The 12,908-nt window shown below is 36.0% G+C and overlaps 2 protein-coding genes across 2 annotated transcripts; one reads left to right on the top strand and one right to left on the bottom strand.

The window, feature by feature from the left end:
- The first annotated feature begins 2,991 nt into the window (after positions 1–2,991).
- On the top strand, positions 2,992–6,761 carry LOC145056511 (cellulose synthase-like protein D1). The gene is made up of 5 exons (XM_079004203.1): positions 2,992–3,856; positions 4,248–4,601; positions 4,805–5,180; positions 5,275–5,692; positions 5,782–6,761. The coding sequence occupies exons 1-5, from the start codon at positions 3,158–3,160 to the stop codon at positions 6,716–6,718; spliced, it is 2,784 nt and encodes a 927-aa protein (XP_078860329.1). The 5' UTR covers positions 2,992–3,157; the 3' UTR covers positions 6,719–6,761.
- Positions 6,762–10,434: 3,673 nt separating this feature from the next.
- Positions 10,435–12,171, bottom strand: LOC145056510 (F-box/kelch-repeat protein At3g23880-like). Its single transcript, XM_079004202.1, has 2 exons — positions 10,860–12,171; positions 10,435–10,687 (listed from the first exon to the last, which is right to left on the bottom strand). Exon 1 carries the CDS (start codon positions 12,067–12,069, stop codon positions 10,885–10,887), a length of 1,185 nt encoding a protein of 394 aa, XP_078860328.1. The 5' UTR covers positions 12,070–12,171; the 3' UTR covers positions 10,435–10,687; positions 10,860–10,884.
- Positions 12,172–12,908: the final 737 nt, after the last annotated feature.

Raw genomic sequence — 12,908 nt, 5'->3', positions numbered from 1 at the left:
ATTGAGAAAGATCGTTGTGTAGGGATTGAGGAGTTGAGGGAAGTCGATTTCCACGCCGAGATCAGCGCAGACACTATACGATTTCGAGTTGAGTTACCTCCCAGTAGTAGTGGGTCTAAGGCACCAAGGCCGACCCACTAGTAGTTGGTTACAGTTGAGATGATTTTCTTTGTGATAATTGTTTGGTTTGCTATTACTTGATATGTACTATGTGCCAATATGCTATGTCCTATATGATAGTGGTATTAGAAGGGGAATAGTCCCCCAAGCGGTTGTTAGGACCGAAGGGTAGGTCGGACACCCCAGATATGTCTGATAGTATGTTATGATAAATTGTTATGTGATAGTAGTAGGGGTGAAATAGTCCCCGTGACCGGGTGAGATAGATCGGAGGGTAGTCAACACCCCAGAATGGCTTGATACGGGTAGTCAGCACCCCAGAATGGCTTGACATGGGTAGGTCGGGCACCCCATAATTGCTTGGCAGCATGTATGAGTGTATAGTATGTGGTATGATAGGGGAATTCACTAAGCTTTGTGCTTACAGTTTAGTTTTGGTTTCAGGTACCTTTCATCCAAGGGGAAGGAGCCGGCGGCATAGCGGCGCATCATACACACATGACTTCCGCAATGAGTTTTCTGGGATTGTACTCGGATTTATAATGTTGTTCGATGTTGTGATTTTTAGACATGTTCATGGTGGTTTATGGATTGAAATGATATTGTCAATGTTTTTAGTAAACGATTTTACTTGATTACAAACGAAATTTTTGGTCTTGAAAATTGGGATGTTACAAGATTCATGGAAAAACCAACTAAAAAACACCTCCAGTTAGTAAAGGGTATCATAAGGTATGTGAAAGGCACCTTAAATTATGGTTTTCTCTATTCAAAAGGTAAGAAATAAATCAAGATTGATGGCTATATAAATAGTGATTTGGCGATGGATGTAGATGACATGAAAAGTAGTGGTGGTGTGGCATTCTACATCAATGATAATCTAGTTACATTGGTATCTTAAAAACAACAGAGTGTGGCTCTATCCTCGTGTGAAGCGGAGTTTATGGCAGCCACCATGGGAACATGTCAAGCTATTTAGATAAGGCGCGTACTCATTGAGATAACCAGAAAAACAATATCACCTGCAATTCTACACATTGATAACAAGTCAGCCTTAGACCTCATGCAAAGACCTGATATTTCACGGGAGAAGCAAGCACATCGACACAAGATTCCATTTCATTAGAGAGTGTGTGGAAAATGGTGAAGTAAAGCTAACTCATGTTTGCAGCAAGAAACAAAGGGCATACATTCTTACAAAAGTTATGGGTAAAATGAAGCATAAAGAGATGAGGGGGCTGATTGGAGTTAAGCAGGTGGCCAATTCTGGATTAGGGGGAGATTGTTGACTTAACTAGATGTTTTGTTATGTGTTTTTAATTATTATTGCTGAAAGTTGTGCTAAAATTAGAGTTTGAATAAGTCTTAACCCATGTTGGCTATAGTACCGAGTCTAGAGGGTAGTGTGAGTCATTTTCCAATTTTTTTTTGCATTTGATTAGTTTAAAAGGTGAAAGTGTACGTTGGCAATATATACTCTATTCTTTTTATTGTGAAAGTGAATAAACAGTGCAACTTTTGCCCATTTTGTCCCATGTACTCTGTTTTGTTTTAACTCATAAAAACCTTCATACCTCTTTAAGCCTTCCCTGTAATACCAACAATGTCATCGGATCTGTGTGGGGGAAACGGATGTGATGGGCTCGATGATGGTCAGAGGTGAGGTAGACGGTAGATATGTGTGTGTGTGTGTGTGTGAGAGAGAGAGAGAGAGAGAGAGAGAGAGAGATGTCTTGGAGTCGATCTCCTCTCTTTGAAATCGAAAATGTCTTGGAATTATCTGAGTACTGGAATTGGCCGATGTGGGTTGTCATGGTGGATTTGAGATGTTCTGAAGAAGAAGAAGGGGAGGCCGGAGGGGGAGACGGGTTATCAAATGTACTGGCCCATTTCTTTTTAAAATGCAATAATAATTATTTTTTATAATAAACAAATCAATAAATAATTAATAAATAACAAATAAATAAATAAAGGCAAAATGGTATTTTTATGTGTGGAAGGACTAAATGTGCAAAAAAAACACACTCAGGGACAGTCCAAATTAATTTTTGAAAATAGCGATTAATCGTGCGTTTTGGCACATGTACGAGCACAATTGATGTTATTTTCCCCAAAATTTAATATAATTATTTTGACACATGCACTAGGGGATAGTGATAGTTTTTCTTTTTTGATCTGTAAAGTCATGTTTAAATAAAAACATGTAGGAAATTGTTTGAAATGTATTTATAATCAATGTTTTTCAACATTTAAATTAAATAATTATAGAAGATTACCTTATTCAATATAGGCTTGCAAGTTGCAAGATTGTATCATGTAGAATCTTAATTTGAAACAGACGACGAACACTAATTTTCTAAGTTATTTGACACATTTTAAAGTTTTTTTTTTTTTTTTTTTTTTTTGGCTGCAGTAAAATGAGGAAGACGGGATTAGATCGTTCGCTTTGTAATGTATGCGACATTTTATCCTCCTTGCTTCAAAGGCATCCTTACAAAATTGGTCTCTATGTGCATAATAACAGTTTTTGTTAGCCTTTGATAACAAAAAAGAATGTAAAGTCATATATTTCAGCACCGAAAGTCTTTGGTCTGTCAAGTTGTGTAGGAATTAAGAAATATGTTGATCATCAAGTGGTTGAGTGGTTCAATGTAGACAAAAAGTGTACTTACTTTCTTACCATTGTGTATGATCTTGACAGAATGGAGATTGGTTGTTGTTAGTTGATATCATTGGATAAAAAAAATCAAAAGAAAAAAAAAATGTGCAAGTAAGTTTCGACTTCGGATGTCGTAACATGGGTGTGAATTTGTATATTCAAAGTCATTTCCTATCATGGGGCAAGGGAGAGAACGAAAGGTGGGGCTGAAAAAAAGGATGCAAGCAATGGCTGTAAGCGTCATCATATTGACTTCTCTCTTTTTCAACATATTTTCTCAAAATTTTCTGAAAACGTCAATTCATCATGCTTGCATATTCCAAGATTCAATTCATCATAGATTCTTATTCAAAAACGGGATATGCATTTGCATAAACAATGGCCACAAATCCATTGGTATCCGGTGATCTCTCACTTCAAAAAGGGCCAACAGGAAACAACAAGTCTTTGTCCTTAAAAAACCCGCCTACGGATTCCGATCAGCAGCATTGGTTGTTTGAGAGCAGAGGAACGTACGGAATCGGAAACGCGTATCATGATAAAAACGACCGTGAAACTGGAACCAAATTGGCTAAATTCTTGGACAAACCATGGAAACCTCTCACCCGCAAAACTCAAGTCCCCCCAAGTGTTCTTAGCCCATATCGGTTCCTTGTTGCCATTAGATTGGTAGTCCAATTCTTGTTTCTATCATGGAGATTACAAAACCCTAATTTTGAAGCGATGTGGTTGTGGGGGATTTCGATTTCATGTGAGATTTGGTTTGCGTTTTCGTGGTTGTTGGATCAGTTACCCAAGTTAAATCCGATAAACCGGGCTACGGATTTGGTGGCTTTGAAGGATAAGTTTGAGAGCAAGTCTGCGGAGAACCCAAGTGGCCGGTCGGATTTACCGGGAATAGATGTGTTTATCTCGACTGCGGACCCTGATAAGGAACCGCCTTTGGTTACTGCGAATACTATTTTGTCTATTCTCGCGGTTGAGTGGCCTATCGAGAAGGTTTCTGTTTATATCTCGGATGATGGTGGTGCCATTCTAACGTTTGAAGCAATGGCTGAGGCAGTCGATTTCGGTCATGTATGTGAAATCAAAGCGGGTAAACATATATACGATTAAAATTTTCAAATATAACGTAAAATCAAGATATTGTGTTTTATTTATTAAATTAATTTAGTTGAAATGTTAAAATTAAAATTCTATTACTAATTCATCAAGTTATATTTAAATTTATTTTATTATAAATGAAAAATAATACGAAAAACAAAAATAAAAAAACTGGTTTATCTATTTGATATAATTTTAAAATTTTAAATTTGTGTTATTGAAAAATAATACGACAATACAAATTGAACCGTTTATACAATTGGCTATTTTTCATAATGTGAATGCCACATCATTTGCAACTATGAGGCATTGTCGATGCCGATCCTCAAGATAACAACTAACAAAAATTTGTCTAAATATGCAGCTATGGGTGCCCTTTTGTCGAAAACACAACATCGAACCTAGGAATCCCGAAAGTTATTTCACACAAAAAATAGATCACACAAAAAATAAAAAACGGGCTGATTTTGTGAAGGATCATCGTTGGATGAAGCGAGAATATGACGAGTTCAAAGTGAGAATAAATGGTCTTCCTGATGTCATACGGAAGCGTTGTGAAAGGTACAATCACAGAGAAATGAAGGAGAAGAAGAATGATAGTTCAGGATTAGGAGAGGCTGCTAAAGCAACTTGGATGGCAGATGGTACCCATTGGCCAGGTACGTGGTTCACCCCAACAACAGATCACAAAAAAGGTGACCATGCAGGAATTATTCAGGTAAACTCATTTTGGACTTCAAACATATTGTCTAGCACATGTGAGGAATTGATAAAGTCCCACATTTGCTAGATGTCGTTCATTGCTTTAATTATATATGTTGGGAGTATAAATCTTGACATTTTTTGGTGACAAAATCAAAGACTCTAGATATCTAACAAACTCTTTGAAATAAAATCTTGAATTTGAATCTGTCTACATAGTTGATGAGCAGGGTGCCAGAAAATGATCCGGTGATGGGGAAGGACAATGAAGGAAAACTTGACTTTACGGGTGTGGACATTAGGCTTCCAATGTTTGTGTATGTCTCGCGTGAAAAACGTCCTGGTTATGACCATCAGAAGAAGGCTGGAGCCATGAACGCATTGGTTAGGTCATCGGCTATACTCTCTAATGGACCTTTCATTCTTAACTTGGATTGTGATCATTATATATATAACACCATGGCTATAAGGGAAGGTATGTGTTTTATGTTGGATCGCGGGGGTGATCGTGTTTGCTACATACAGTTTCCGCAAAGGTTTGAAGGGATCGATCCTTCAGATAGATATGCAAACCACAACACAGTGTTTTTCGATGGTGTGATCTTTTTCTCCTTTTTAGTTTATTATAAAGAATCCTTTGGCCCATAAATATTTACATTATAGCTTATATGTGTTTTTCACATGATTAGGGAATATGAGAGCACTGGATGGTTTACAAGGTCCGGTATACGTAGGAACTGGTTGTATGTTTCGACGGTATGCACTCTATGGGTTTAGTCCACCTCGAGCAATTGAATACCGTGGAATTGTGGGCCAGAAAAAGAAACCGGCAGCTACACTCTCTCCAGGCCGCTCATTACAGGCAGTGCGTGATCAAGACCATGATCTTGATACCTCAAAAGAAGAGCATCCTGATTTAAGCCTCCCCAAAAAATTTGGAAATTCAAACATGTTCGTTGACTCTATAGCAGTCGCTGAGTATCAAGGGCGACCACTTGCGGATCATGTGTCTGTTAAAAATGGTCGTCCTGCAGGTGCACTACTTGCTCCTCGCCCTCCACTGGATGCACTTACTGTAGCCGAGGCTATAACTGTTATTTCTTGCTGGTAAATGCTCCCTTCTCTCCTTAATTAGGGCTCTTTTGAATAGAAAATCAAAGACTCTACATATCTAACGGTTTATGCTTTGCCAATAGGTATGAAGAGAATACAGAATGGGGAGATCGGATAGGGTGGATCTACGGGTCTGTAACAGAGGATGTGGTTACAGGTTATAGAATGCACAATCGTGGGTGGCGATCTGTCTACTGCATAACAAAGCGAGACGCGTTTCGTGGGACAGCACCCATCAACATGACTGACAGGTTGCATCAAGTGCTCCGTTGGGCCACGGGTTCGGTTGAGATATTTTTCTCGAAAAACAATGCGTTTTTAGCGAGCTCACGTCTCAAGTTCCTACAAAGAATAGCGTATATCAACGTTGGCATGTACCCTTTCACATCTATATTCCTGGTTGCCTACTTATTCCTCCCAGCACTCTGCATGCTCACAGGGCAATTCATCGTGCCAAACATTGACGCCACATTTCTAACCTATCTCCTTATCATGACTATCACACTTGCTCTCATCTCTCTTCTTGAAGTAAAATGGTCTGGAATAGCCTTAGAGGAATGGTGGCGAAATGAGCAGTTTTGGGCCATTGGTGGCTCAAGTGCTCACCTGGGTGCTGTCATCCAAGGGCTGCTAAAAGTCATAGCTGGAATCGAAATTTCATTCACTCTGACTTCAAAATCGGCAGCTGAAGATGATGACGATATATACGCTGATTTATACGTTGTGAAATGGTCAAGTCTGTTTGTAATGCCACTCACCATTTGCATTACCAACATTGTCGCCCTTATTATGGGGACTGCGAGGACGCTTTTTAGTGTGATTCCTCAATGGAATAAGCTTTTTGGTGGAACTTTTTTTAGCTTTTGGGTGTTGGCTCATATGTATCCGTTTATGAAAGGGCTGATGGGTAGAAGAGGAAAGGTGACGACTATACTTTATGTTTGGGCAGGGCTGTTGTCCATTACTGTTTCTTTGCTTTGGATTACTATCAGTCCCCCAGACGACCTTGGTAAAATCTAGGATTTGCAGCTTTTGAAAGGATTATTATTGTAAGTATATATATATATATATATATATATATATATATATATATATATATATATATATATATATATATATATATATATATATATATATATATATATATATATATTAGTGGTAGTCTTTTTATCTTAATGGTTAGTAGTTTCACAAGTGTATTACAATCCAGTTATTAGATTAATAGATATATTACTGGTGAGTGTCAACTATAAGTAAGGATTTTAAGATCAAGGATTTGAAAAAGTACAACTTACAAAGAATTGTGTGAATTTTTCCTAATTAAAGAGGGCAAAATAATCATGAGCTCTTCATAGTAAACATTGCATGCCAAAACGAAGGCAAAAACGTCCCTTTTTTATCCAAAAATTGTCTAACAACTTTCTTATAAAAAAAAAACAAAAAAACTTCATTTATTAAATTATTGATCATCACTTGAGCAGATTGCAACCCATTTTACCTATAGATTTGGATAATGACCATCTATAAACAAAATCGAAGAGCATCATCTAATCTCTTTCCTTTACACAGCCTCTGAATCAAAATACCACAACTAAATGCATTAGGTACAACCACATTGCTCATTATTTTCTTGAAAACTCTAGTTGCATCATTGAGCTTCTGATCATGGAAAAATCCTTGGAGAACTGTAGTATTTGTTACAACTTTAGGGATTATTCCACTCTTATGAATTGAATCAAACATATCCGTACTTTCTTGAACTAACCCATCTCTACACAACTCATGAAGCCTCTTTGATGGACTCAGTTTCATTTATTTTGCTTGATATCTCATTAGTATCTTCTAATGGTGGAAGTTTCTATATCACTGATTCTTTTTCTCCTTTTGCATAGCCCTTTCAGTATAAACTTTGCCCAATAAAGAAGCAAAGGTAAGAAAATCGGGATAATATCCAACTTCCACTATTTCATTTGGACTTTCCTTTCAGCATTCACCCACTCTGATGTGGAATGGGCTCGTTGTCTTGAAACTAGATTATCTACATATGGCTACTATATCTTCCTTGGCAAGAATCTTGTTTCATGAGCGCCAAAAAGAAGCCAATTATCTCTCGATCTAGTTCTGAATTGAAATACCATAACATGGAAAACACTCCAGTTGAGATTTTTTGGGTTACTTATCATTTATGGAATTACATGTGCTGCTAACGGATCACCCTACCATCTTATGTGATAACCAAGACTGCTCTTATTCTCACAAGCATGTTAAACACTTTGATATTATTTCATTTGAGACTAAACACTGTTTGAGTTGCAGCCATAGTTTTCTAGTTTTCAAAGTGAATTAATATATGTCACCAGTAAATTTAGGGGTTTTAAATCCAAGTATAATATATCAAAAACATTTGTTGTGGAAAAAAATCACATTTTAAATATAAATTTCATTCTAAAAATATCATACGAATAGTCCAATTAGAACAAATTAAATGTTATTTTGGAACCTCAATTGTATTAGAACGAATTAAATATTATTTTGAAAACTCATTGAACTTACAGCCATGATTTGTATCAAAAGCTTATAGTAGTACTATTCAGATATAGTATTACTATATTTGATACTTTCGAGGTCGACTTGATTCTATTATGTAGTACAAAGGTTATAGTACTACTATTCAGTTATAGTTATAGTATTACTATATTTGATATTTTCAAGGTCGATTCTATTATTTGGTACGATTAATTATGTCCACACAGAAAAGGAGTAAAATGGCAAATTATCATAAGTTTTATTATTTGAAAACTTTATACGTCCAATGACTCACCTCAAAGTGCTAGACATTCATTTCTTTCAAAATTCTAGTCATGTGGGAACATCTGAACGATCAGTAGGCTTCGGCTCATAATCAAGAAGCAATGACTTTCGTGGTCACTCCTCAACCAACTATGAATGTAAAATCATATATCGAATCGCATATAAGGGAAGATAGCTTTCCATTGAGTTGTTGGTCGGTGATCACTTAGTTAAACTATGACTTATTAATTGAAGGACTTTCTAGTATCTATATTAGTTATGTGCCTACTCTTATACACAAAAAGGGAGTTGTTTGGATAAGTGGAAAGCTACTTAAATCTTATTTAGTTTTGAGTTAAAAAAATGGACTTTATGGTTATGTATTTTTTTAATCAAATCTCAAGTTTTCAATCCAGACACAGACAGGGTTTAATGTTTGTTTTTTTTATGAGAATGGTTCCTGATATACATAAAATGACTAAATTACCCTTACTAGATTTGGTTATTCTTTTAATTTTAGTTATTATTACTATTTTTGTTAACAAGGGATTTGGCCACTACCAAAATTCAAACACATACACACATGAAGTTAAAACTAAATTGGCTCCATCTTCACACTCACGATCTCTTGATGCCATATCGAGAGTCTTGTATCGGAAAACACATGGATTGCAATTGGTCAAAGTTGCAATCCACGTTGCATTTTCCACACATGTCCCTTGATATGATATCAAGGGATTATAAGCGTGAACATGAGGTCAAGTAGTTCTTATTTCATGTGTTTGAGTTTGAATTTTGAACTCGTGATGAGTTTGAATTCGGGTGGAAACGCATATGTTGATTAGTGGTTATTGCAACTTCAACGAAGGGAGAGGGTTGCTAAGAAGTGAAGTTGCAGTCAAGGCAAAAGCGTAATCTTTACAAGTTGTTTCAAAGTGCAGTTTCACCTTAGGTGTCCCAAAACAAAGTCTTGTCTTTCATGTTCTCTAGGCATTGGCCTCTTCAGGGACAAAGAAGCAAACTTCAGTAATTTCCATGGACACACTATGTGTGTCCATTTTATTGAGAGAACAAACTTTTTCATGGACAGCCTCTCGTGAACCATATGAATCCAACCATAAAGTTTTGGGCCATATGAGTCCAACCATGAAGTTTTAGGTCAACGACATTATGAGCGTGTTTGACACGGAGCTTTTAGAAACGTTTGGGAGCATCTAGCTTGTAGCTTTTGACAAAACGATCTACTTTAAACAAAAAGTTTCGTTTGGCAGTACGAGCGTTTAATTTTTAGTTTAAACAAAACGTTCCAAATCTAAAAACTACTTCATTTAACGTTTAACAAAAAGCTACTGAGCTTTTAAAATCAATTTCCATAATTACCCTTAAAAATATATTTATATATTTATTTATTTTTAATCAATTGTTCTTTTATGTAATTTTATATATTTCAAAAGCTTCCAGATACTTTTGTCAAACACTCATATAACAAATAAAAGCTACAGCTACCCGCTACCAACTACTTTTGCCAAACACGCCCTATGAATACATTTCATTAATTCTAACCATATTGTATTGTGTCCGTGTCAATCTTCATAGTATCTCTATTATTATGTTTGTGTTTGAGTTTGTTCAAGTGCTTAAAGTCCATCAAGTTATATTCTGAACACATTCTCGTGATAAAAACAAATATTAAGAACAGTATGTGTCCAAATTGAAAACTAGAGACTTGACTCAATAAAAATAAATGACCCCGGGGACCATTTTAATAATTTAGTCTTTGATTTTCAATAAATTTATTCAACTCAATTACCTTGGGTGAGCCAACTTAATAAATATGTTTTCAACGTAAAGTTGAATATATGTGGTTGTATCACATCTTGATGAATCTTATACAAACCAACAATACTCATAAACTAAACTTCATCATATGGGTGGGTTTGTTCATCTTCTTAAAAAAAACCCATTTGATCAATCATAACAAATCTAGGTTCGTTTTGTCTGTTCATCATCATGGTGACACAGTTAAACCAACAAGTTTAACCATAATTACAATAGATAGATATAACAACATAATCTGCATAACATGTTTATTCGAAACAACCAAACACACATCCAAAACAGGTAAAACAATTCTCACATGAACCTGGAAAACATAGATACTAAAGAATCCACAAGCTCCTGAAGAGTCACTACAGATTCCTACATCCAGAAACAAAACCACCAAGTTTGTTAAAAAACAACAATAAGCCAAGTTTGCAAATCTTCAAATTAAAGTCACTTATTTGTTCTGTATTCACTACAAAACAAGGGGTTAAAACACATTATTTGACACCCTAAATAATCAGATACCATAGGAAGAAATAGGTTTTACCTTGATAAGATTTCCACCCTGATTGTTATCTCCAAGACCTAATGGGTGCTTCAGGTGAAACCAGGCTCTCAACAAAGGTATAAGCTTCATGACATTCATCAATGTTGTGAATCTCTGAGAATGAGAGATTCTTGGAATCATACAAAACCAATTTTGCCCCAAATTGCAACAAAACTTTCCCATCGTTTGAAATACACAAAGGCACTGAAAATTGATCCCTCCCAGGATCAGTGAGATATGGGATTGAAACCAATTTAGTCCAAGAATCTTTCACCCCATAAACCTTCATCACCCATACATCTGCACGAATTTTACTATAATCACAAAGCACACACAACGATTCTCCCAAAGCCCCCAATGTCAAATCTTTGTTACCTTCATCATACACAGGTTGCAAAATTTCTCCATATGTCTCCTTCGCTAAATCAAGAGAAATTATCCTCCAAGAATAAAATGACCCAAAATCTTGGCTAGCAGCCCAATGAAGAGCTCCATTTGAAAGCTTTCCAGAATCATCCAACGGGATACCATGAGGAAAAGCACCGATGTTCTTCCAATTTCCTAATTTCATTGAGTAGATTTTCACCCTTATATTATAATTGCCTCCATTTCTGAAAACACAAGATATTCCAACAACTTTGTAATCATCCTTTGACTCGTCATACCCAAAACCATATAACACGTAGCTACCCGATCGCACATTGAAACCAACATCTGGTAATCTGTTCGATTTTCGAGTACCAGGGTTCCAAAGAAACAAATCATCGTCCTCAACAGCTATGAATAATAATCCATTGCAAGAACCGGCGATCCAAATTGATTTATAAGGATGTTTCAAAGGATAATCATGCTCTAGGAGATTAACGGATTCAGCATACAGCACATCATAGAGAGGACTGCTCTTGAGATTTATTCTTGGTGAAGTATGTAAAATCAATCGATGATGTGTGTAACGATTGTTGCTAGTTGACAAAGCGAGATGAGATTTGACGAAATGAGAATCCGATATCATAGAGCACCATAATTTGCAAACGGACTTACATCGCAAGAGTGATTCAACGGGAAGTCTCGAGAGGATTTCGATAATGATCTCAGGCAGAAGGGTAGGAATCCACAGAGGGTCTTCAGACGTTTCGGTAGAGTGCGACGCCTTGATTCTTTTCGGTTGTTGTTGCTGTTCGTCTTCTTCGTCTTCGATTGCTATTTCCATTTTGACGCGCGACCTAGGGACTAGGGTTCTTCGGTGTTTGCTTTGGGGGAAAATATGATCAGTGTCCAGGGGAGACAATATTTGTCGGTAACCTTCGTACGTTACAGTTTATACCCTTCTTGTTCTGTGATTATTGAATTTGGTCTTGAAGTTCATATAAGCGTCTAATGTCACTTGTAATTGCCCAGTTGTTTTCCCCCGGTTGAGATCATTTTTTGTTCGGAAAAATAATTTTGTAGAGTAGTAAATAATCGGGATAATGATTTAAAGGGTAAATATGCTTTTTGATTTATACATATTTGGCCACTGAGTTTTTTTTTTTTTTTCGTCCATATTTACCCATTCGACTTGTTAAATTGTACACATTCAGTTCTTATGACCGGTAACTGCAGGTTAGCCGAGAAAAATGAGTTAATATGGTAATATATTTCTCAATTTGTACACATTTAGTCTTTAATATTTTTGTACACATTTAGTCCTTAATATTTTTTTTATTTCAAAATAAGTCATTTTTGTTTTTGTACACATTCAGTACTTATTAATGTTTTCTTTAGGTTTTTCTCACGACATCTTACGTGGGAGAATCATTGATGAAATGTGTGGTGTAGTTGATGTTTATGTGTAATGTCTCATTTTCACAACAAAAAATTTTCATTTTTAAATAAGGCAAAACTCCTTAATTATAAATCCATTATTAAGAAAAAATGTTTATTCCAAAATACATTTATCGAAAATCAGAGTAATATAAAAAACGCAGAATCCTCAATATTATTGATGGGTGTGTACATTCATGCATTCTCCTTCCCACGACCAACGATAGAACCTGAAAACATAAACAA

Source organism: Lactuca serriola, chromosome 6 (assembly GCF_051521515.1).
Source record: "Lactuca serriola cultivar US96UC23 chromosome 6, Lser_US96UC23_V15, whole genome shotgun sequence".
NCBI lineage: Eukaryota > Viridiplantae > Streptophyta > Magnoliopsida > Asterales > Asteraceae > Lactuca > Lactuca serriola.
Note: the sequence above shows the minus strand (reverse complement) of the source record. Positions and strands in the feature narration are given on the sequence as shown.

Coding starts and splice junctions, on each gene's coding strand:
- LOC145056511 (XM_079004203.1), top strand. CDS start 3,158: ATGGCCACAAATCCATTGGTATCCGGTGATCTCTCACTTCAAAAAGGG. Junction 3,857..4,247: donor AGGCAGTCGATTTCGGTCAT/GTATGTGAAATC, acceptor CTAAATATGCAG/CTATGGGTGCCCTTTTGTCG. Junction 5,693..5,781: donor ATAACTGTTATTTCTTGCTG/GTAAATGCTCCC, acceptor CTTTGCCAATAG/GTATGAAGAGAATACAGAAT.
- LOC145056510 (XM_079004202.1), bottom strand. CDS start 12,069: ATGGAAATAGCAATCGAAGACGAAGAAGACGAACAGCAACAACAACCG.